Source organism: Lynx canadensis, chromosome X (genome assembly GCF_007474595.2).
Source record: "Lynx canadensis isolate LIC74 chromosome X, mLynCan4.pri.v2, whole genome shotgun sequence".
Lineage (NCBI taxonomy): Eukaryota > Metazoa > Chordata > Mammalia > Carnivora > Felidae > Lynx > Lynx canadensis.
Window position 1 is genome coordinate 35,187,574 of NC_044321.2, and position 24,225 is coordinate 35,211,798.

Sequence of the window (24,225 nt, forward strand, 5' to 3'; positions counted from 1 at the left end):
GGATGAAGGAAATAATTAATATTCTTATCCCATCACTCCTGGTGACAGGAGGGTCTTAGGAGATAGGGTTGCCAGAATTAGCAAATCAAGATACAGGATGCCCACTCATCTGTGAATTTCAGATCAACAACAACAACAACAAATTTTTTTAAGTAGGCTTCACGCCCCATTGCAGAATCCTAAGTGGGCCTTAAACTCACCATCTGAGATCAAGACATGAGCTGATACCAAGAGCCAGAGGCTTAACCACTGAGCCACCCAGGGTCCCCTATGAATACTTAATTTTTTTTAAGTTTATTTATTTTGAGAGAGAGAGAGCAAATGGGGGAGAGGCAGAGAGAGAATTTCAAGCAGGCTCCGCACGAGCCCAATGCCAGGCTCAAGCTCACAAAATCATGACTTCAGGACCTGAGCTGAAAGCAAGAGTCGGCACTTAACTGACTGAGCCACCCAAGCGCCCCCCAATACATATATTTTTTTAAGTATAAGCATGTTCCATGAAATATTCATGACATTTATAATAAAAAGTATTCGTTGTTCATCTGAAATTCAAATTTAACTAGGCGTCTTGTATTTTATCCGGTACTCCTACTTGGAGGGCCGGGGTTCCAAGGCGCCTGGCTTCCTCCCAGCAGGTGCTCAGCATCTGTGCAATTGTTAGAAGGAAATCCAAATCAGCCCGTAGCTTCCACAGCTGCACTCGTAGCGGGGCGGAGCCATGCGACCAGGAAAGACCGGTTGGAGACCGTCACCAGAGATCGGCCAAGGGGTCCGCACCTGGGAGCCAGTCCCACCCCGTGGGCACTCAGGATCCCTCGACTGGCTCCATCATCCCCCACATCCCCGACCCCCTGCCCTACCCTCAATCTCGTGACTGGTGGTCACGGGCCGGGGGGCGGAGCTGCTCGACTCTTCAATCCCTGCCTACCATTGGCAGGTCTTCCCATCCATCACGTTAGGCCCCGCCCAAGAGCCTGACGTTCCCCAGCCTACGACTCTCCCGCAAGCCGCGACGTAGCTGGCGATTGGTGGAGAAGGCGCCAGCCGTCCCAGCGGAGGCGACGACGGGGCGGTCTCAGGCAGTCGGGACGAGCCAGAGAGCGTCACCCCCTCCCGCTGCGGTGGTCGCTCGCGTTCAGCCGGCCGGGTCTGTGCCGCCCTGCACTGCTGCGGCCGCCGCGGAACCATGGCTGTGCTCGTGGTGCTCCTGTCCTTGTTGGCGGCGGGTGAGGACCGGGGCGCGCTCGGGGTGTCCGTGAGCCTCGGGGGTCGGGGGCGGCCTCAGGTGGGCGGCAGCGGGGTGGGTGCCGCAGTGCGGGCAACCGGAGGCGGCCTCGCCCCAGCCGCCTCCCCCTCGACCTTCTCTTCGGACCGACCTGTGGCGGCGCAGTCTGGAGGGCCGCCGGGGCGGAGCCGGGCCGGGCCGGGCCGTGTGGGGGGCACCTGAGCCGGCCTCCGCCCGCCGCCTCTTCCAGGAAGGCGCGTCCGCTGGTCCTGCCGCGGGTCTTTTCCGGCTCCGGAAGCACGGGGATGCATTTCCCAATTAACTGTGGAACCACAGCCCTCTGCGAGAAAGGGAAGGCAGACTTCTTAGCTGCCATCAGATGCTGCGTTTCTTGGCATTTTTCTGCCGTCTTCCTTTCTAGCGGTTGTCATCAGTAATTGATGAAATCCCCTCTCTTCCCTTAACGTGTTTCAGGATACAAAAGTTGGAGGTGGAGTGATTGTTTCTATAGGATTCTTTCTAAAGGCAAAGTCAGAGTACCTCTCAATAGTTTGTCAGGGTTCTCCATTTTAAGGATTTGGAAACTAAGATGTGAGTCACGTTCTTAGGGTCACATGTCAGGTAAATGGTAGCTTTCAGGGTAGAACCTAGGTTCTCTTGTATTCAGCAAGTCAGCTAATGTTTGGCGTCTTTCTGTGTATCATGGAATTCATTTAATTTTATAGCAGTTCTTAAAGAGGACATCGTCCTCGCTTTACAGGGTGGTCAAGCCTAAATAAATTACCCAACACCATGCAAGTAGTAGGCAGCAAAGCTGGAACTGAACCCACGACAGCTGGCTTCAGAGTGTGGGTCTTTTCCATTATGTGTGTTGTGGTACAGGTAATGGAAATGCTGCTACTGCGTGGGAATGATGGGGCCTGGGGGCTCAGACAGTGGCAAACAAGAGGCCAAGTTGAGAACAACTTAGAGAAATGGGGCTCTGTTCCCCAGTGTGCCTAAAATCTGTAGGTTAAAAATCTTTGTGAGGTGCTGGGGTGACCCGACCCACTTTTGGAATGGTGGTTTAATTCTGCATGAGGGTATAGACCACTGATGTTCTTGAAATCTGTAGGTCTTGGCCATCCCTGGAGGTGTGCTCAGGGTGGTGTGTTGATGATAGCTATACTTATGTTCATACCCCCAAGTTTTAGGGTTGTCTTGTTCCTTTCGTTTCTGCTCCTGGCTCTGGAAAATTCATCCTGATCTATCTGTTACTTTTTTCTTAAGGGTTGTTTATTTCTTTTGAGAGAGAAAGAGTGCGCGTGTGTGCACGAGCGGGAGAGAGGCAGAGAGAGGGAGAGAGAGAAGCCCAAGCAAGCTCTGTGCTGAGCCCAACACAGGGCTCAGTCTCACGAACCATGAGATCATGACCTGAACTGAAATCGAGTCAGACACTTAATTGACTGAGCCAGCCAGGCACTCCTAGTAAGTTACTTTGAGGGATGTTTTTAATTCAGTTTTTGAAATTTCTTCTTTAAAAAAATTTTTTTAATGTTTTAATTTACTTTTGAGAGAGGGCAAGCACGGGAGGGACAGAGAGAGAGTGAGACACAGAAACCGAAGCAGGCTCCAGGCTCTGATCAGTCAGCACAGAGCCGGACGTGGGGCTCGAACTCGGGAAGTGCGAGATCATGACCTGAGCTGAAGTTGGCTGCCCAACCGACTGAGCCACCCAGGCACCCACAGTTTTTGAAATTTCAGAATCTTCCCTTTGATACTGGGATTTAACTGAGTGTCTGTTGAAATTCCATCTTTTTTTTTTTTTTTAACGTTTATTTTTGAGAGAAGAAGAGCATGAGTTGGAGAGGGGCAGAGAGAGAGGGAGACACAGAATCCGAAGCAGGCTCTAGTCTCCGAGCTGTCAGCACAGAGCCTGACGTGGGGCTCAGACTCACCAGCGGTGAGATCATGACCTGAGCCAAAGTCGGTGCTCAACCGTCTGAGCCATCCAGGCACCCCGAAATTCCATCTTTTAATGTTGTGACTGATACTATTTTGATTCAGTGAAGTTTAGGTGTTTTTTGTTTGTTTTTGGTCTGAGGCAAAGTAATTGCTTCTGTACATGGTTTTGAACATGCTTTCCTAACTAGAATAGTCTAGTTCATACAGACTAAGAATCAGATCTTGTCAGCTCTGCATTGCTTGGTCTTGTCATGTGAGGTTAAATTACTATTTTCCACAATGACTAAATGTGATTTAGTGGAAAACATCTTTAAGAGATTGGGCTTCTCTATTTGAGAAAAAATAGAAGTCCTTTAAAATGGTGTTAACTAAACTGGAGAGAGACTAGAGGAAGGGAACTAGGGTTATCAATACCATGTGATGAGGGGTGTTTGAAAAAATTCAGGTGTTTAGCCTGGAGAGGAAAGGCCAAGGGCAAACACGTGGAATTTGAAGGAGTGTCCTGTAGAAGAGGGGTGTGATGTGGTCAGTGATGCCCCAGAGGTCAAAAGTAGGACCTATGTATTATTTTTTTCTGAAAGTTTATTTACTTATTTTGAGGAGGGGAGAGAGCTCAGTTGGGAGAGCGGCAAAGAGAGGGGGAGAGCGAGAATACCAAGCAGGCTCTGCACTTTGAGAGTGGAGCCCGGTGCAGGGCTTGAACTCATGAACTGAGCCGAAACCAAGAGTCGGATGCTTAACTGAGCCATTCAGGGGCCCCTATTTATTTTTTCTCTTACTGATTCCATCCACCGTTCATTGATCACAGCATAGTATGGTGGGAGTTCTAGAGGGAAGGATACTTACCCTCTCTCCCAGAATGGGGAAGCTGAGGGAAATTTCCCTGGGAGGAGAGGGGGGCAAATATGTGAAAGGTTGGGGTGGGGGCAAAAGGCAGTTTAGACAGAAAGGCATGTGTAAGCACAGAGATGTGAGTGCAAAAGAACCAGTAGTTTGGTGGGGCTTGAATGTATAAGAGTTAAGTTGGGGACATCCCAGAAGAAGTAAGTTTGGTGAAGTTCCTTGGGTGTTATGTTTTGGGTTGTCTCCAAAGCTCTGGGCAGCAAGTGAAGGTAATTAAACTGGTGGGTGAATGAGCACACCCTTATTTTGAAAAGGTTCTAGAAAGGCTGGCTCAGAGAATGGTGTGACAGGTCATAAGGCGGCCAGTTCTAGCAAACCCGGTAAGGACCTGGAGTGTGCAAATGGACCTGGAGGGGAAGGGATAGATGAGATAAGAAGAAAAAAAATCCACAGAATTTGGCAGTTGATTGGCTGTGGTGCTGAGGAAGGATTTAAAGACCTGTTTGAGCAGCTGCATGAAAGGTGGTGTCATCCTTTGAGATAGAGAATACTGAAGGAGCCTGTGAAAAGACGGTCAGTTCAGTTTGGAACCTGTTGAGTTTGAAGGGCCCGTGGGACTTAGAAGGAACTGCTCAGCTGACTGTTGGGTCTGTGGGTCTCGGGCTCAAGGGAAGAATCTGGGAGCCATCGGTGTTGTAGTGTTTGCAGCCTGAGGAGTAGCTGGGCTCAGCCAGGGACAGGGATATAGAATAGGAAAGCGGTGAGGGTCAAGAATGGAGCCCTCAGATCTCAAAAGAGGGGTCTCTTGGGATGCCAGAAGAGGGTACTAGAACTCCATTTTAATCTCCTGTGTTGTTGGTTTTTTTTTTAAGTATATCTATTTATTTTGAGAGAGACAGAGACAGCGTGAGCTGGGGAGGGGGAAGAGAGAGAAAGAATCCCAAGCAGACGCTCTACTGTCAGAGTTCAGTGCGGGGTTTGAACTCAGGATACCCGGAAATCATGAGGTGAGCTGAAATGGAGAGTTGGACACTTAACCAACTGAGCCACCTAGACTCCCCATTGTTGTTTTTTTTTTAATACTAATGGTCCAATATTTCATAGAATGTCCCTCCATTTGAGTTTGATGTTTTCTCATGGTTGAATTGGGAAGAATATTACACAGTTACCTCATCCTCTTAAAAAAATTTCTGTTTTGGGGGTTCCTGGGTGGCTCAGTCGATGAAGTGTCCAACTCTTGATTTCGGCTCAGGACATGATCTCACAGTTTGTGAGATTGAGATTTGTGTCAGGCTGTGACCTGACAGTGTGGAGCCTGCTTGGGATTCTCTCTTTCTCCCTCTCTGTCCCTCCCCTGCTCCTGCTCTTTCTCTCTCTCAAATAAACATTTTAAAACATTTCTATTTTTGTGTGTTTTGTAATATATTATCAATGTATAGTCTGTCCTACACGTGTGTACTTTATGTGTATATTGGGGCTACTTTCAGATTTTGTACTGAAACAGTTGAAATCTAAAAAGTTAGGACATCACTGTTTTAAAGGATGGAAGAGAAAGAGACCAAGTCCCAGAAGGACTGGGGAAAAAAACAAACAGTAGCCAGGGCTTCATGAGGGTCAAGGCAGGAAGATTTTTAAGGAGGGAGTTGCTCAGTATCAGGTGCTTTGAGAAGTTAAATGAATTAAGGGCTGAGAATTGTCTTTTGGGTTTGGTGAGTGGTTTCAGTGGCATGGGGGAGTTTAGGTAGTAATGTGAGATGAAGTAGAGAAGCAAATGGTGGTTAATTACTCTTCTAGGATTCTTCCTCTGAAGGGAAGCAGAAGCTGGTAGGCCCAAAGGAGGGTTTTTTGTGGTTGTAATTTTAGAATGGGAGCACTCTAAGTGTATTTTTATGCTGAAATGAAAGAGCCAGTTGAAAAGGGGAAGTTGGTAGTGCAAGGTGTGGCTTTTATTCATTAACTCAGCAACTATTTCTTGAGCACCAATGTGTCCGGCACTGTTCTCCCGCTCTTGGGGATATTGTGTGAACAAGACAAACTGAAATCCCTGCCCTTGTGGAGCTTATATTCAGCAGGGCCAGCTTTTTATGCTTACAACCACATAGCCGCCTGACTCCTGATCGGTTGTCTTCCCAGAATAGTGGCGTAATAAACATTGAATGACTAATAGGTGAGCAGATGAAGGTCCCTAAGAAGGCTGAATGCCAGGATAATGTCAGACTCTTGGAGGGACGTCCCTGCCAACATCTGGAGGGAGAGGAGATAAGGCTAGGAGCTGGTGCAGATAAATTTGTGGTAGGGAGAGAAGCAGGCAGTGAGAGGGATTCCTCGGTTTTCTCTTGAAACTGGAGGTGAGGTTATCTGTTAAGACTGAGTCGGGGTGATAAAGTAAGTTGCAAGAAGCTGGGAAGCTCATTTCAGTTCAGTACAAGGAAGGACTTTTCAGGGGACTGGAATGTTGGCACAGTGGAGATGACTGCTGGCAAATGTAGGATTTGTAAGTTGAGGTGGTGTCCTCCCTCCCTGGTTGTATTCTGGTAGAGTTTCTCAGTCTGGGGGCCACAGCATAAGGTTTTCTAAAGCTCAAGACTCCTGAAGGACTGTTGTACAGGCACAGAAGTGGGGGATCTGCCTACAGTGTTGGGGGCAGGGGCGCCTGGGTGGCTCAGTCGGTTAAGCGTCTGTCCGACTGCAGGTTGTGATCTCATGGTTCGTGAGTTCGAGCCCTGCATCGGGCTCTCTGCTGTCAGTACAGAGCCTGCTTCGGATCCTCTGTCTCCCTCTCTCTCTGCCCCCACCTCCCCCCTACCCTGGTTCTCGCTCTCTCTCAAAAATAAGTAAACATTAAAACAACAACAACAACAACAATGTTGAGGGGCAAAGTCATTCCGTATAGCTTTCTTTGCCAGGGTTGAGTGATTAGGGTCATATTGTAGAACAGGACTGTCTCCAGACCCAAATATGTGTATGGTACTTGGAAAGTATAGGTCTCTTGCTGCCCCATTTTCCTTAGTGTTTGCAGTAACCACTACTTGAGTGAACCAAGGTGTCCATCAGTTACAGACAGCCATCCCATTCTGCTAATTTTTTTTGCCTGCCTTCGGCTAGAACATTTTGGAAATTCCTGCTCTGGCGGCTGCGCTGAATTGAAACTCATAACTCTTCATGTTGTATCAGCACCATCCTGAGGCCTTTTATTTACTGTCAGTACTGCAACACCAAAACATTTATTGTTGCTTCCAACTTTATTCCCATACCCCATAAGTGATACTTTCCTGAGGTCAAGAGAATAACAGTGATGCTTTATTAAAGTCTAATTTTCTCATACGAGGTAAGCATGGCTAAGATTTGTTTTGGACTTGGAGCTAATCTTTTCATAGGAATCTGAAAGTTTCCATTAGTTACATGTTCTTGTGTAAGCTAGACATCATGGGTTAACACAAAATGGCTGAAGAGGCCGAAGACCTCATCCTTAGCCCCCGGAGGGCTTATCAAATAGTCCCTTTATTCTCATCCTTCGCCTGTTAATCCCAGGCTCCCTAGCTAGACTAGTGGGCTTTATTATTACAGAATACCTTTCCTCAGCCTCTTGATACACCCATCGGAAATACTATTTCTTAGACTACTTTGCTTCTGAAGTCTGATGTGTTCATATTCTGTCTGGTTCATATGACGTGTTCATATTCTGACTGCCTCTGCCCAGTGTCTGACAGTCCTTATTTGCTTATGGGATGTAAAGAAAGATCTCCATCCCAAGATAGGCGAACTTGCTAAAGTTTCAGAGTGAAAGACTAGGAATTTTATGAGTTTGCATTTTGAAGACAGGGTTGAGGGCAGACATAATAATAGGGATTTCAAGTTTCTTCCTTTTTAGTCTGTGCCAGGGTTTTGTTTGCATTTTTAAATGCTGGAGAAATGCCATTGATTTCTAATTCTTGCCGAAGTACCACATGCCCCCCTGTTTAAGGGCTACCTGTAGGAAGGCATGTAGATCATTAGGAGAATCCTGTTTCATAACTGTGCCTCTGTTAGAGCAGAATGTATCGACTTAGGTTCTGAGAGCAGTACTTTGAAAAATAATTTGATGTTTTTGATTCAGTATTTTGTCTAATAATATATAGTATGCTAAGTCAAGAATGGGGAAACATGTTCTATATTTAATAATTTTCAACGTGGGTGCAAAAGATTTATGATGTTGATCATTCATTTATTAATCTGTTTTCTTCCAGGTGTTTTGGGGAACGAGTTTAGTATATTAAGATCACCAGGGTCTGTTGTTTTCCGAGATGGAAATTGGCCTATACCAGGAGAGCGAATCCCAGACGTGGCTGCATTGTCCATGGGCTTCTCTGTTAAAGAAGTATGTGTATTTAAAAAAAAGATATTGGGAGCTAATTCTGAAAGTATTTTTGTTGATTTCTGCTAATAGCCCAAGAAAGCAACAAGCAAACATAGGTATATTGGGTACAGATTAGAGAAGTAAAAAAGCTCATTTGTAGTTGGGGAGATTTAGAGATGTGTTATAAGCTTGCTTATGAAACCCAATCATCATAAGTCATTAACCATGTAATTCTTCAGAGTAGTGATGTTCTTTGTATATGAGAGAATGCCTCTTTCCAATTCATAGGATGTATAGTTGTACCTATTTTTCAGTACACGATATATTTCTTTTATATTAGTTCGGGCTATTACAAAATGCCATAGACTGGGTGGCGTATAGAAACAACAAACATTTATTTCTCACAGTTCTGAGGGCTAAGAAGTCCAAGATCAGGGTGCCAGCCCGGTGGGATTCTTTGTGAGGGCCCTCTTCGAGTTTGCAGACCCCTAGCTTCTTTTCATGTCCTCAGATTGGCGGGGGGAAGCCTATAAGGCACTAACCCCACCATGAGGGCTGCGTCCTCATGACCTAATCAGGTCCCTGAGGTCTGTCCCTAATACTACCACATTGGGGAATAGCTTTCAACCTGAATTTGTGTGTGTGTGTCGGGGGGGGGGGGGGACACAAACGTTCAGCCTACTGCAGTTTATTATGAATGATAAAATGCATGTGCATCTTGCCTGAGTTTAAGAAGACAGTGTGGTCAGTAGCTGTGGGATAGCCTAGGACCTTGGTTTCCCACAATGAAGCCATAACCTGTTGAGTAACTGGCTGCTTACATGATGTAGTGGAGGGGGCCTAGATCCTGTCAGTGTGAGAGATCTGAAGTTAAGGGCTAGAAGATAGGAGATGCAGTTTGCTCTGTCTTGCTGTCATTATCTCTTCCCACTTCATAAATCTGGTGCTTTTGATGTGGCCTCTAGATATCATCAGTTACTCAAAGAAACTTTCCTCCTAGGTGCTGAGTGCCCTTGAAACCAGAAGCCACGCTTGGGAGCTACTCTCTACTGGGCCTGTGGGTGGAGCCCCTGAGCTCCCTGTGTGGCCGGGACTGGTTGTTTACGTATAAGGATGAACTTTGTACCTAATTCTTTACAAACTTAAAATCGACTACAATGGCTGTCAAAATAACCCTTAGAAATAATTATTAGTAAATTAATATGGGTTACTTCCAGCAGGAATTTTTTTTATGAAGAGCTTAGTCTATAGAGAAGACTTTTGGTGATAGTTTTGCTGCGTCCCTGTGAAAGAGAAGCCATGCTGTAGATAAGGGCAAGTGATGATGTGGGGGAAGAAAACATCCATGTTTATATGAAGAGAATAGTTTGTAATCTGGAATTTGAAAAGTACCTGCATTTTGTTTACTTGTCTGTTTTCTTCCACAAAAGGTGTGAGATGACTGACTTTGTCATCTCAGATCCATAGAAGTGTACGAGCACGAAGGAGCTTGAAATCTGTATCCTCCATTAGATTACAGCCGCTGCCGTAAACGAAACCTTTGCTCTCCTTGTGAATTTTCATTGCCAGTGTCATCCCAGAACCCCTTGGCTCTGCTCAGTAGATGTTACTGAGGAAATGGTTTCTGGACTTAATAATTAAGCACCGTTTCATGCTTTCCAATGTTTAGGACCTTTCTTGGCCAGGACTTGCGGTGGGTAACCTGTTCCATCGTCCTCGGGCTACTGTTCTGGTGTTGGTGAAGGGAGTAGACAAACTCGCTCTACCCCCAGGCAGTGTCATTTCATACCCTCTGGAGAATGTGAGTATTTATTATAAAAAATTAAAGGCATGCATTTTTAATCTTGTCAGCCGTCGTTATGAATTGTGTTCTAAGCACACTTCTCTTGTCTACATTTTCTCGAGCATTATCTTGTCACTTTCCCTTCCGAATTTTACCTGATTTTTGTGTAAGAAGGAGACTGGAGGCTATTTTGCTGCTTCACTCTTTCCTTCACTGGCTCTTCAGGCAGTATGGCTGGCTGAGCTGTCGTGAGAGACCCTCCTTCCACTGCTGGCACGTAGAAGTCACCAAAATGCTTTTATGTGTGTAACTGAACTTTCAGACAAGGAAGAAATACACCTAGCTTCCACATAGGAATGGGAAACTCAAACGCCACAGCGGTGAGCAAGAGCTGAAGCTGGAGTTATGTTCCTTGCAGAAAGCCAGGGGCTGTAGAGTGCTGTCTCGTCCTCAGGAGGAGGACTGCTAAAGCCCCAACTGCCCCAGGGCTGCCATAGAGGGGCTGGCTTACCGCTCTCGGCGGTGGGACCCAAAGAGTCTCCCAAGAGAAATCAGAACTACAGGCTTGTGCTGTGCAGAGTGCTGTGCTCCAAATTCCCATGACCCACTGCATATGGAACTTCCACAGCCCGGGGCTGGTTTGGTTAAAAAAAAAAAAAAAATTGAAAATGAGTTGAATTTACAAAGCCCTTGCAAGAAAAAAAAAATGTCATGAGAGAGTCAGCAGGTGCCACAAACCAAATTAATCCCTAGAGCTACAGATAATTGACCAATCTCAAAGACATTTGAAAATACATACGTTAAAATTGTGAAGGAGTTAAAGGAAGGGATACAAACTATGACACAGTTAGATGATGCTTTTGATAGGTGATGCATTCATTGATATTCACTTCTAAATATTTCATAATTTATATTGTGATTTCTTTAACCCATGAGTTATTTAGAAGTGTTTAACGTGTGGGTTCTTTTCAAGTAATTTTTGATTTTTCAGTTTCTAATTTCATGGCATTGTAAGACTGGTCTATATGATGGTTTGGGAGGAATTTTGCAGACTTTCTGTGGTCTAGTATTTCCAAAGCACACGTGATGTGATTACAAAGGGCTATGTACTAGACCGCGAGGCAAATCTCAACAAGTAATAATTAGTATCAAACCACTCTCTCTGACCACAGTGCACTTAAATCTGAAAACCACAAAACGATACCTTAAAAATGTATTTGGAGGGCATCTGGGTGGCTCAGTCAGTTAAGCGTCCAGCTCTCGGTTTTGGCTCAGGTCATGATCTCATGGTTCGTGAGTTTAAGCCCCGCATCAGGCTCCACGCTGGCAGTTAGAGCCTGCTTGGGATTCTCTCTCTCGCCCTCTCTACCCCTCCCCCACTCATGCGCTCACTCGCTCTCTCTCAAAATACTTAAAAAAATGTATTTGGAAGGGTAGGGGGGATGAAGGAAATAGGTAAAGGGGATGAAGAGGTACAAACTTACAGTTATGAAACAAGTCATAAGGATGTGAGGTAAAGCAGAGGGAATACAGTCAATAATATTGTAATAACTTTGGTGACAGATGGTAACTAGACTTACCATAGTGATCGTTTCCTAATGCATATAAATGTCAAATCACTGTACACCTGCAAACGAGTATGGCTTGTCGACTACGGTTCAGTAGGAAATAATAAATAAATGAAAATGTATTTGGAAGTGGTAAAAACAAAAGAGATGACTCCTCAGGTTTAAAGCACACTGAAAATCATATAAGCTGTCACAGAAAAGACATTGTCATTACAAAGGAATGAGAGTAGAAAGATAGCAGATTTCCTATTGCCATTAGGGACTAGAAGAGCAAAACCGAAAAGCAGTAATTGTCTAGTATAAGGCTAGGCTGAGAATATTGTGTAATCATCATAATAATGAAATGATATGGATCCAGTGAAAGTTATGACTGTTGGGAGGGTGAAGATAGAGAAATGGAGTGCATGTATGGGGCTGTGTGGTTGGAGACGTGGGAGAGGTAAATCCTCATTTTCTTTCTTTCTTTTTTTTATTTTATTTTATTTTATGTTTGAGAGAGAGAGAGAGAGACAGAGCATGAGTGGAGGAGGGGCCGAGAGAGGGAGACACAGAATCTGAAGCAGGCCCCAGGCCCCAGGCTCCCAGCTGTCAGCACAGAGCCCGACGCGGGGCTCAAACTCACGAACCATGAGATCATGACCTGAGCTGAAGTCGGACGCTTAACAGACTGAGCCACCCTGGCACCCCTAAACTTTGTATATGGTTTTCTATATATCTCTTGAAAAAAAATTTAAGTCAACAGGAAAAGTTAGTTGGAATAGATGTGCTCCCAAATAATTCATGAGTTGAAGAGAGAATCACAGTGGGAGTTTTGAAATTATTTGGAACTAAATACCAGTGAATGTACCATATATTAAAAAATAGTGGGGTGCAGCTAAAGTGATAAGGAAAATTTATAGCCTTAAATGCTACATGTTAGTTTAAACGATTGGAAATCAATGAGCTAAAGAAACCAGAAGAATCTCAGAACAAATGGAAGAAAGGGAACAATAAAAATCAAAAGGCAGATTTAGGGGCACCTGGGTGGCTCAGTCGGTTAAGCATCCAACTCTTGATCTCCACTCAGATCTTGATCTCAGGGCTGTGAGTTTGAGCCTCGCATTGGGCTCCACACTAGGCATGGAGCCTATTAAAAAAAGGCAGGGGTGCCTGGGTGGCTCAGTCAGCTAAGAGTCCAACTTCAGTTCAGGTCATTATCTTGTGGTTTGTGAGTTCAAGCCTGATTCGGGCTCTGTGCTGAAACTCAGAGCCTGGATCCTGCTTCAGATTCTGTGTCTCTCTCTCTCTCTCTGTCCCCTCCCCATTCATGCCCTGTCTCTGTCTCTCTCTCTCAAAAATAAACATTAAAAAAGAGGCAGATTTTAAAAATGTTTTAATCGTAGTAAGATTATTAAGTATGCAATTTCTGTGAAAATCATTGTGGAAGATCCTTTTAAAATAAATATATAGGGGTGCCTGGGTGGCTCAGTTGGTTGAGCATCCAACTTTTGATTTCAGCTCAGGTCATGATCTTGTTGTGGGAATCAAGCCAGCATTGGGCTCTGTGCTGACAGCATGGAGCCTGCTTGGGATTCTTACTTGCCTTCTCCCTCGCCCCCATCCCCCCATTCATACCCCTCTCTCTCTCTCTCTCTCTCTCTCTCTCTCTCTCTCTCTGTCTCAAAGTAAATAAATGGTAAAACATTTTTTTTTAATGTTTATTTATTTTTGAGAGAAAGAGCGTGAGGGAGGGAGGGAGGGAGACACAGAATCCAAATCAGGCTCCAGGCTCCGGGCTGTCAGCACAGAGCCCAACACGGGCTCGAACTCACAAGTAGTGAGATCATGACCTGAGCTGAAGTCGAACACTTAACCAAGTGAGCCACCCAGGTGCCCCTAAATAAATAAACTTAAAAAAAATTATTAAATATCCAAAATGCTACTAAGAATTTAAATCACATACAATCCGAAACTCAACATTTTTAACAGACCAGCCTCATTTTACATGAGTAGAAGCTATAAAAAGAGCTCATGTTACTGCTTGACCCTGACTGACTGCTCCTAATACTTTTCTGGCAGTAGGTGGTGAATGAAATCCAAGGCTCAGAGGACAAAACCTACAAAAGCAGAATGTCTTAGAATTCCCCTTAATGAAGCTTCTACTTGATTAGCCAGCTGTTCTCATTAGAATGTCAAGTCTAAAGATACAGGAATTTCATTTTCTCCGGGACAAACACACACATCCTTCTAATACAGTGGAAGAAAACGAGCCAGATTTTAAGCAGCTGAGCCTTTTCCTTTCTGAGCTTAGTGGTCTGTGTGATTTTCCCTTTACAGTTTGGCTCTTATCTGACTCTAGCTTCTCCAATTTGATTGCTAAGGATATGTTACCTTTAATCTGGCACTTTCCTGACACAAGTGCCATTTGACAAGGCGGAATGAGGCTGGAGAGTGTGTCACGTCTCCTGTGTTCCCTCCAGAGCCTGAGGTGACCTGTGTGACTGCAAGAGGAGAGCACTCGGGGCCGCCTCGGGCACCATGACAGTGTGCATTTGCAAGTGTGACTCTTCCTCCTTCTTCAGTGTCTCCAGAACTTATTTTAAGAGAATTTTGCGAAGGATTAGTACACAGCTTGAGTGAGAAAAAGTTGGTTTTATTTCACAGTATCATGAAATTGATCAATTTCATTTTGATGCTGGGATTTCATCTAAGATTTATTAATCATATTTCTTTCTGCCTGTATACCATGTTAGCAAAGGGAATTGCCGGAAAACAATCACTGTAAGAAATCTCCATTAAAAACAAAAATGCTATTATAGTGCTGTTTTACTATAGTAATATTGAGGATAGCATAATTTTTTGAGGGGAAATGTTACTCTAACTTATTTTTAAAAATAACGTGGGGTTAAAAAATTTATGCGGATGGAAGTCAATTTTGGTTACCCTTGGGCGTGGAGAGAGTGGATGGGGAGCCTTCTAGGGCTCTGATAGCGTTCTGTCTTGATCTGCCTGGGCTTTATGAGCATATCCATTTGTAAATATTCCTCGAGCTGTTACCCCAAGATTTGTGCACTATTACATGTATGTTATACTTTTAGTAAAAACAATTTCAAGAAAAAAGTAGATTTTGCTACAATTGGTTCTTTTAATTTGATGTGGTCCCAAGATAGAGGCTTCAAAATTCTTATGACATACTTTATGCCTTGTCTGAGTCTTCATTCTGTCTGGAGATAAACCCTAAATTCAGCATTTTAAAAATTTTGAAATGGAAAATGAAGTCTAGTTCTCTTTCAATTAAATTCTTCTGACCTCCTCTTACATACAAGTTAATACCTTTTAGTAGAATATACATTCATTGTGACACACTTAATCCATATTGAAGCCAAATTACTTCCTGCTTAAAATACATGACCTATGACCAGAAAATGAGTTTGTGCAAGAGTGTTGTGTCCTTCATGTTGGCAAGTTATTTCCCATTAAGGCTTATTGGGAGATACATACTCCTGGCCCACTAAGGGCTGTTTTGTCTGCACCCTCAAAAGGCTGTTTATGTTTCGAAATGATGGGGGTCTTTTGAATTTACATAGGAAATGATGGGGTTTTTGTTTGTTTTCTTTTAAGGCTCTTTTGTTGCTGAATGATTTTTCTTACCCCTTGGGTTCCAATGATAATTGAGGTCTTACTCTTAAATTTCAGGCAGTTCCTTTTAGTCTTGACAGCGTTGCAAATTCCATTCACTCCTTATTTTCTGAAGAAACTCCGGTAGTTTTGCAGTTGGCTCCCAGTGAGGAGGTAAGTGATACGGTTTTTACTGAAGATGCTTTAAAAACTAAGCTTCCTTGGGGCGTCCGGATAGCTCAGCCGGTTAAGCCTCCAACTTTGGCTCAGATCGTGATCTCACAGTCCCGTGAGTTCAGGCCCTGCATCGGGCTCTGTGCTGACAGCTTAGAGCCTGGAGCCTTACTTCAGATTCTGTGTCTCCCTCTCTCTGCCCCACCCCTGCTCGTACCTTGTCTCTCTCTCTCTCTTTCTCTCAAAAATAAATAAATGTTTAAAAAAATTATTTTAATAAGCTTCCTTATGTAATGAAAATTTAAAACTACTTTTATGGAGGTGCCTGGGTGGCCCAGTCGGTTTAGCGTCCATTTTGGTTCAAGTCACGATCTCACGATTCATGGGATCGAGCCCCGTGTTGGGTTCCATGCTGACAGTATAGAGCCTGCTTGAGATTCTCCCTCTCTCTGCCCCTCCCATACACACGCTTTCTAAATAAATTTTTAAAAACCTACTTTTATGAAAGATTGCATATGCTCTGTATATATATAGTATATATAGCCTATATTGTATTTTGTATTTACTTTGTATATTAGAATTAATCTGCCGACTGTAACAAAAGTTTGGATTCTTCTTGCAGAGAGTGTATATGGTGGGGAAGGCGAACTCGGTTTTTGAAGACCTCTCAGTAACATTACGACAGCTCCGCAATCGCCTGTTTCAAGAAAACTCTGTTCTCAATTCACTTCCCCTCAATTCTCTGAGTAGGAACAATGAAGTAAGTGGTGCTGTCACTGAATGAATAAATATCATTACTAATTTCCCATTCCTTATGCTCTCTGACATGAGAGCAAACTTGCAATTTTAGGAAATGACAAGTTTTACAAATTGACTGCTGGAGTAGATTCTTTTTTTCCTTTAGTGTAATTTTTAAACGAATCTCCTGACTAGACAGACTCTTTTTTGTGAGTTGAGCAAATGAGTATTGCGTTCTCGTGCGAGGGCTGCCACCAGTGAATGCAGACGGCCAGAAGTCACACAAACCACCCGATGGGTGGAGCTGTGTTGATCTGGTTACATAGAGGCCGATACTCGTTACTCGCTGCCATTTCTGACGCGTTGCCTCCTCTTCCTGATTCTCAGCAATACAGTGGAGGGAGGCACTCACTCTTCACTCCCATCAGCCTCAGCACGCGGCATGCCACCTCTGTGGCAGCCTCCCCTCTTCACCTCCTGTGGCTGAGCAGGGCCACCATCTTTTCTGCTCTGCTGCGGAACATGTTCAAGGAAGGGGAGCAGGCGGGGCCGCTGGCGGGATCTCACTGCAGTGTGTCAGAGTATTGTGATGCCCTGAGGGAAGGCCCCTTGAGACTTTGGATGCTTAATCGTGCCTTTATCAGAAACACAGCTATTGAGTGGTAGTCCCTGTGCTGGGAATGACCATCACCTTTTTGTTAGGAAATAATGTTTTTATGTGCATTTTCAATTGAAGTGAACCTGCCAAATGGAGGACATTTGTTGCATGAAGTCACTTACTGTGCTTAACATTTGTAGTATCTTGTTCCTTACGTGATAAATGGCAAAACGCAGATCTCTGGTGCAGATTTAAAATAATGCTTATTTCCTTTGGTTCTCTGCAGGTTGATCTGCTCTTTCTTTCTGAATTGCAAGTGCTACACGATATTTCAAGTTTGGTAAGTAGGTTACTCTCGTATTTCAGTTTCATTTATTTTGGTTCCAAAAGACATTTCCTGAGAATTCTTGAATGATAGTGAAACCAACTGAAGTTTGATTAAGTATGCCCTAGAGTTATGATAGCACGAAAATTGAGAAATCAGTGGTGTTGGGAATTTTGAACTCCTCTCTTGTTACAGCGAAATTATTTTGCATTTTTGCTTTTGGGAGAGACAGGGAGTGTATCTTCTAAGGACACAGGCCTGGGAGTAAGGCCACCCTCACTGTAGTCCTGACGGGGCTGTTGATTTCTTGAGAGACATTAAGACCCGATTCCTCTATCTTTATCTTTGGGTCCAAAATAGAAATAACAGGGGTGCCTGGATGACTCCGTTGTTGAGCATCTGACTCTTGATTTTGGCTCGGGTCATGATCTCACGATCATGGGGTTGGGCTCTGCACTGAGCGCGGAGCTTGCTTAGGAATCTCTCCCCGCTCTCTTGCTCGTGCATGCACATGCTTTATCTAAAATAAAATTTAAAAAACAAATAGAAATAACAGTTTGGACTAATAATGCTGTCACAAGGAAGGAAATAAATATCCCTGCAGTATATTGTGTGTGTGTGTGTGTGTGATTTTTTTTTTTTTAATACTTTTGAAATTTATTTATTTTGAGAGAGAGTGAGCGAGCAGGGGAGGGGCAAAGAGAGAGAATCCCAAGCAGGCTCTGCACTGCTAGCGCAGAGCCTGATGAGGGGCTCAGACTCAACGAATTGTAAAATCACGACCTGAACCAAAATCAAGAGCTGGACGCTTAACTGACTGAGCCACCCAGGCTCCCCTGTGTGAATAATTTCGAAAAGATCCTCCTGTTACTGAAATAAAACTTACCTGTATACTGTCTTCTGAATTTATTGCCCAAAGTTTTCAGCAGGTTGGTTTGGGGAGTCTAGAGGTGTATTGCTAGGGGTCAGCCCAGGTGGTCTAGGAGGGCATCTGGGAGGTATCTGCCCTCTGAGCACTGATGGCTCATGCTCTCTTGGGATCGAACTGGTCCAACTATCTGTTCTTTCATACACCGGCTCATATCTAAGGTTTTTTTATTTCGAGTTAGCTCTGCGTAGGCCCGACGTGGGGCTCCAACTCCCAACCCTGTGATCAAGCACTGCATGCTTTACTGACTGAGCTAGCCAGACATTCCCTCCTATCTGAGGTTTTTTAACTAAGGAGTTTTTTAAAGAGCTTTTATTAAATGTTCAAGGAGTCTTAAAACTGCTCTTAAAAATGAGATTTGTGTTGGGTTTCTCAGAAACTCCCGTTTCAACTGATTCTGTCTGCCACCGTTTTAGTAGACTGTGTGTTGTGGCACACTGGTATGGTTCTGTTCAGCCTAGTCTAGTTAGGTATAAAACTTCAAGTGGCTGTGTCTGACATTACTTTATCCACTTCCTTTTGTTTGTTCTCCTAAGTTGTCTCGACATAAGCATCTAGCCAAGGATCATTCTCCTGATTTATATTCGCTGGAGCTGGCAGGTCTGGATGAAATTGGGAAACATTATGGGGAAGACTCTGAACAATTCAGAGATGCTTCGAAGATTCTTGTCGATGCTCTGCAAAAGGTAAATTACTGAGCAGTTAGAGTGTGACCATTTCACTTTTAGCCTCTCAGTGGAAAAATCCATTTAGTGAAGTACCATTAATTGAAGTTTCCCCTTCTTGGAGGACCCCTCATTTTCATGTCCCAGGGTAGAGTGGGTCAGAGGTGTGTGCCAGGAGGTCTCTCTCTAATGTTGGCAGATCACTAACTCCAGCACAGTACTTTTTTCTTTTTTTATTGTGGTGAAATACGCACAAGATCTGCCATTTGGACCATTTTTAAGTGTCCGTTTCTGTAGCATTAAATACGTTTACATTGTTGTGCAACTGTTACCACTGTCCACTGCCAGAACTTTCTTCTTCCCTAACTGAAACTCTGTCCCCATTAGCCCTATGGAAATCATCGAAGGAGAGCACTTAGCACAATCCCAGACACTGAGTAGATGTGTGGTACATGTGTAATAAATGCTAGTTTTTCTCTGCCCTTGGAGTTGCTCCCCTGCAAGTCTTCGGTGAGTTAAACTTTCTAGGTGTTTGTGATGAACCAGAGACCACTTAGGAAGATTTTCATTTCCCTTTCCCACTTCCCTTCCCCCAATTTACATGCCAACAACTTGTCTCTTCTTAATTTCATTTTGAACATTTGAATATACGTTGAAGGTGAACTTTTCTGAATATTTTAACATAATCAAACCTTTAAGACATAGTGTATTTCATTAGCCAATAGGCAGATGTTCTTGTAGGTGCACAGGGCTTTAAAATTATTTTAATAAATACATGTTTGTGATTCATAGTGATGTCAGTACCTCTTCAGTTTGCAGATGACATGTATAACCTTTACGGTGGGAATGCTGTGGTAGAGTTAGTGACCGTCAGATCATTTGACACATCTCTTGTGAGGAAGACAAGGACTATTCTTGAGGCAAAACAAGAGGTGAGTACATTTTTAGGTCCTGTTTTAAAACTATAAAGTTAAGAAAACCCACAAAGTCCTAGATCACCTGTGGGAGACATGGAAGAACAGTCAGGAAATCTGAAAAACGATTTAAATGAAAACACAGGTTGCTTATTCACATAGACATATGTGTTTTGCCAGGATTTGGGGGTTGTAATCAGATAAAGCAAGAATTTGAGTTCGGGATAAACGTGTCAAAGCCGGTAAGAGAATTCAAATATTGCTGTCGCAAGGAGTGGTAGGATTCAGCACGTGGAGTCTGCTTTTCCAGGAGGTATGCCATCTGTGTGGCATAGTCCCTCATTTGCTACGATCTGCTCTGTATACTCCTGATAATGTACCACAAGTTTTTGGCCTGGATCTTGCTTTAAGCATTTAGAGGGTCCTGGGCGAGAGTGCCAGCCATAGCAAAACACGTGCTTTACATGTCATACATGCACCTATACGAGAGTAGCATCGCGGATACTCCCGAACGTCGTGTGGCCGTTATTAACGGTTGGCTTCATGGCGTGCAGCAATTAGCTACCCCGTTGTTTGTAGACACTCCCTTTTGGACCCATTTGCAGCCGCCACCGTGCTCAGTTTTACTGAGTGTGGTGTGGCACTTAAAGATGGTCAGAGGTGATGCCTGTTCAAGGTAAGCTAGAGGTGCCTGGTTTGAGGTGGTTTCATTCTGTAATTGGAGTTGGAGGACCTGATTTAAGACAGCATGGCAAGCTAGACAATCCAACAATTTTTCCACTGCAGAGCACTTAGAAATACTCATAAAACATAAACAGCTTTTTGAGTGCACAGCTTAGCTCTCAAGACAGGGAAATTCTTAAGGAGCAAATAAAGAAGAGGTACTTGGAAACTAGTAAGCAGGCTACCCTAGGCACATTTCCAGTTGGGCTACCAGGAGACCGAAAACAAGGCCCTTGGCTCCCTGAAAGGGTGGGGTTTGAAACTGACCCCTCCATATAAAACTGTGAGACTCTGTCAGGGCTCTGCCCTTAGGGAGAGGGTAGACCCGAAAACCGTCATCTGCCCACCAGCAGGAGACAGAAGGGCAGCTTGGGCCCTATGTAGTCGGGGTATATTTGGGGATGGAAATGTCTCTTAGGGAATTCTTAACCACAGGACCACCTTCCTGTTGGTGTGCGGCTCAAATTTCTATTACCTGCAAGTTCCAGAAAGCCCCAGGCCATGAAATTAATACAAACCCTGGTCCCAGGCTGGTAAAGATCCGCGGTGCCCAGCAGGAGTCTGTGTAAAACCTCCAGTAGGACATTCCCTCCCCACGAGCCACAGTGGAGGGGGCGTCCCCAGATGTGAACTCAGAACACTGTAAAGCAGGTGGAGCCAGTCCACCGTGAGTGCAAGGTAGCTACCAAAGCGTCCGTTAGACCACCAAAATCCTCAGAAGAATATGGGTATAGGCTACAAAACAATTTAAAGAAATAAAGGAGTCAAGAAAAAAGAACTTTAAGTTTGTTTATTTTTAGAGAGAGAGGGAGAGGGAGAGAGAGAATCCCAAGCAGGCTCCACACTGCAGAGCCCGATGTGGGGCTCAAACTCACAAACTGTGAGATCATGACCCGAGCCACCCAGGCACCCCACAGGACACTGTTTTTAAAGGAAGATTTGAATGTAACCAGAGACTTTAAATACTAGATTCTTTCAACATTGTCCACGTCAGGCCCGCTAGTTTTATGTGAAGCAGTTCCAAAGAGAAGTGTGCCAGTTTGAAGAAGGTACCCTTGTTTAGGGAGTTTGACAAACCAGTTTTGTAGAGGTGAATTGGCTCTGAGGTGTTAGGCTGAATTTATAATGGATAAAGTGGGTTTATTAGGAAGTAGTTTCTGAAATTATTATGCACATGGTGAGGAGCAAGAACCAGGTGGTGGTTGTTGGATTTTCTTTACCTACAAGGTTGTGAATTAACATTTTACATATGTAATCTGAATTTTTAAAGTTTCCTATCTGTTAATACTAATAGACGAAACCACTTTGAGATGGGAGACTGGTACCAAACATTCCTGGGAATAAACACCATTCTGCCCAGACCCGTGGTCTGTGTCCAGCGTCTGCCCCTCCACTCTGTGCTGACAGTCTTGCCAACCTCACTGGAAATGAGGCCTTGAGCTTGAGGCTCTTTTTACGGTCATGGGAACGTTCTACAATTCGATTGTGGTGATGACTGTGCGTGATGATCTCTGTGAATATATGAAGATGCAGGGAGATGTACACAGGGATAGGGAACCCATTTACTCCGAAAAAAGAAAGGTCTTCGAGGGTGAAATCCCTTAACGTTTGCCTCCTCTCTAAGCTCCCCCCATGTGTGTGTACCCACCCTCTCTCTCCCAACGGAAATCACTAGCTTGCTTTCTTAGTTTGAAGTGTTTAAGGAAACGTTTGCGTGCTTACAGCACGCCAGGTGCTGGGGCTGTGGGGCTACAATCTGTTCTCTCTCGGGACAAACCTGGTCCTGTCACTCACTTCCTGCTTGAAACGGGTCAGTGCCTCTTCCTTGCCCATAGGCTCCAGGCCAGATTCTCCATACTTTCCCTCCAGCCACATCTGCGGTTTCCCTCCTTTTGTTCTCTAGTCAGAATGAACTGTTTCCCAAACGGTGCCTTTGCACAGGCCTGGAATAGAGTCCACCTCCACCAAGCCCCAGCTGGATGAACATGCGCACAAACACGTAATGTGTGTGGTGCTAGTTAAGGAAAAACATTTTAATACTGTATAAAGCGGAAGGGAATATTTGTTCCTAGGAACCTCGTCTTCTCTCTCTACCCTCCCCATCTACAGGTAATTGCTGCCCTGATACGTTAATCATGCCCTTGTTTCTTTACGGTTTGACCACTTAATGGATTTATCCTTAAGCAGTGTTGTTTGGTTTTGCCTGTATTTGAATTTTACATAAATGGAATCACACTATCTGTATTTTTCTGTATCGTTTGCTGCTCATTCTTGTTTCCAAGGGTCACACAGGCTGTAGTTCAGTCTTCCCTGCCGTGGGTTCCGTCGTGCGGATGTGCCGCATTTTCCGTGCTGTTAATGGATGTCCTTGTGCGTGTCTCTTGGTACATACAGCAGTGGTTCTTAGGGTGTGGACTTGCCAGATCATGGGATATTCACACTTTCAACGTTACTGGTGTTGCCCCATTTTCTCAAGCAGTTGGACTGGTTTATACTTCCACTGACCATGTGCTTACCTTTTCTGGGAAAGCTCCCCTTCTTGGTTCCTCCTAGTATAAGCATGTCTTGATTCCACCTAGAAATAAGTGATCATCAGATAAATGAATCATAGCTACCAAACTGGGATAATTTCCTATCTTAAAATTCTTCCCTTTTGATATCTTTCTTTTCTTCATTGTAGAGGAACCCACCAAGCCCCTATAATCTTGCATATAAGTATAACCTTGAGTATTCAGTGGTTTTCAACATGGTACTTTGGATAATGATCGCCTTGGCCTTGGCTGTGATTGTCACCTCTTACAATATCTGGAACATGGATCCTGGATATGACAGCATTATTTATAGGATGACAAACCAGAAGATTCGAATGGATTGAACTTTCCTTATGCCAGACTTAGAAAAGGGGTTTGGAAATTGGCTGTTTTGTTAAATCTTTTAGTGTAGTTGAAAGTAGATGGTATACTTTAAATTTATAAAAAAGAAAAAAAAATTTTTGTTCTGTGTGCCTGTGATGTTCTTTTAAAGTGAATTATAATATTGATGTGAACTGATTTGTGTGATTAGATTCCATAATATGCTCAAATATGATATAACCATTTAATATAATTTCATTCCATTTAACATTTGGAAATGTGCACTGAAATAAATGTAAAACATTTAGAATAGCTTGTGTTATTTATGTTGGGAAAATGCACTGAATTAGAGAAACTTATGAGTGTTTAATAACTTCCTTACACAGGATAGGTGAAAATATTTCAGTTGTTACATCCTATGAACTATGTGTAAATGTCTTAATTTGATGTAAATATCTCTGCAACAAGATAGAAACTTTTTAACTTCAAGTAGCCCTAAACTATAAGAGTGCTTCTTACACAGTTACTTAGATTGGGCACTGCATCTGATTGACAGAGGATAGCTGTTTTTTAACCTCTCCTGAAAGTTGGGTGATGCAGGTCATGGTGTGGGTGTTAAAAAATACTACACTGATCTAAAAAGAAACTAGCTTTGTGGAGTTATAGATACCTATAATTATACCCACAAAAACCAATATTTGGGGGACATCTTGGGGCTTGAATATAAAATCTTTTAGTAACTTTTCCCCCTGTGTAAGTTACTGTTAATGGTTTGTGGTACAACGTCATTCTCTGGAATATTAAGTGGAAGGAGATGCTCCCTACTTTTCATGCAGAAGTGGACCAATGTCTATAAAGAGTGACAAATAAAGTTAATGATTCCAAATTTGTGTCATTTCAATACTAAATCTATTTTGTATTGTCAAAACCGAACTAAACAGGGTTTTAATCAGAATTGGCAGTTTTGTTATACAAACGGTTTCGGGTTTTTTTGGTTTTTTTACATTTGTTT

At 43.7% G+C, this 24,225-nt stretch overlaps 1 protein-coding gene across 2 annotated transcripts; it reads left to right on the forward strand.

Moving 5' to 3' along the window:
- Positions 1–1,081: 1,081 nt before the first annotated feature.
- Positions 1,082–24,099, forward strand: ATP6AP2 (ATPase H+ transporting accessory protein 2). Of its 2 annotated transcripts, XM_030305108.1 has the most exons (9): positions 1,082–1,226; positions 8,239–8,369; positions 10,018–10,149; positions 15,375–15,470; positions 16,093–16,230; positions 17,093–17,146; positions 18,596–18,745; positions 19,537–19,656; positions 23,042–24,099. In XM_030305108.1, exons 1-9 carry the CDS (start codon positions 1,187–1,189, stop codon positions 23,234–23,236), a joined length of 1,056 nt encoding a protein of 351 aa, XP_030160968.1. In that variant the 5' UTR covers positions 1,082–1,186; the 3' UTR covers positions 23,237–24,099. The 2 variants fall into 2 exon arrangements, with proteins under 2 accessions (XP_030160968.1, XP_030160969.1); XM_030305109.1 differs by lacking the exon at positions 1,082–1,226 and having other exon boundaries at positions 8,187–8,369.
- The last annotated feature ends 126 nt before the right edge of the window (positions 24,100–24,225 follow it).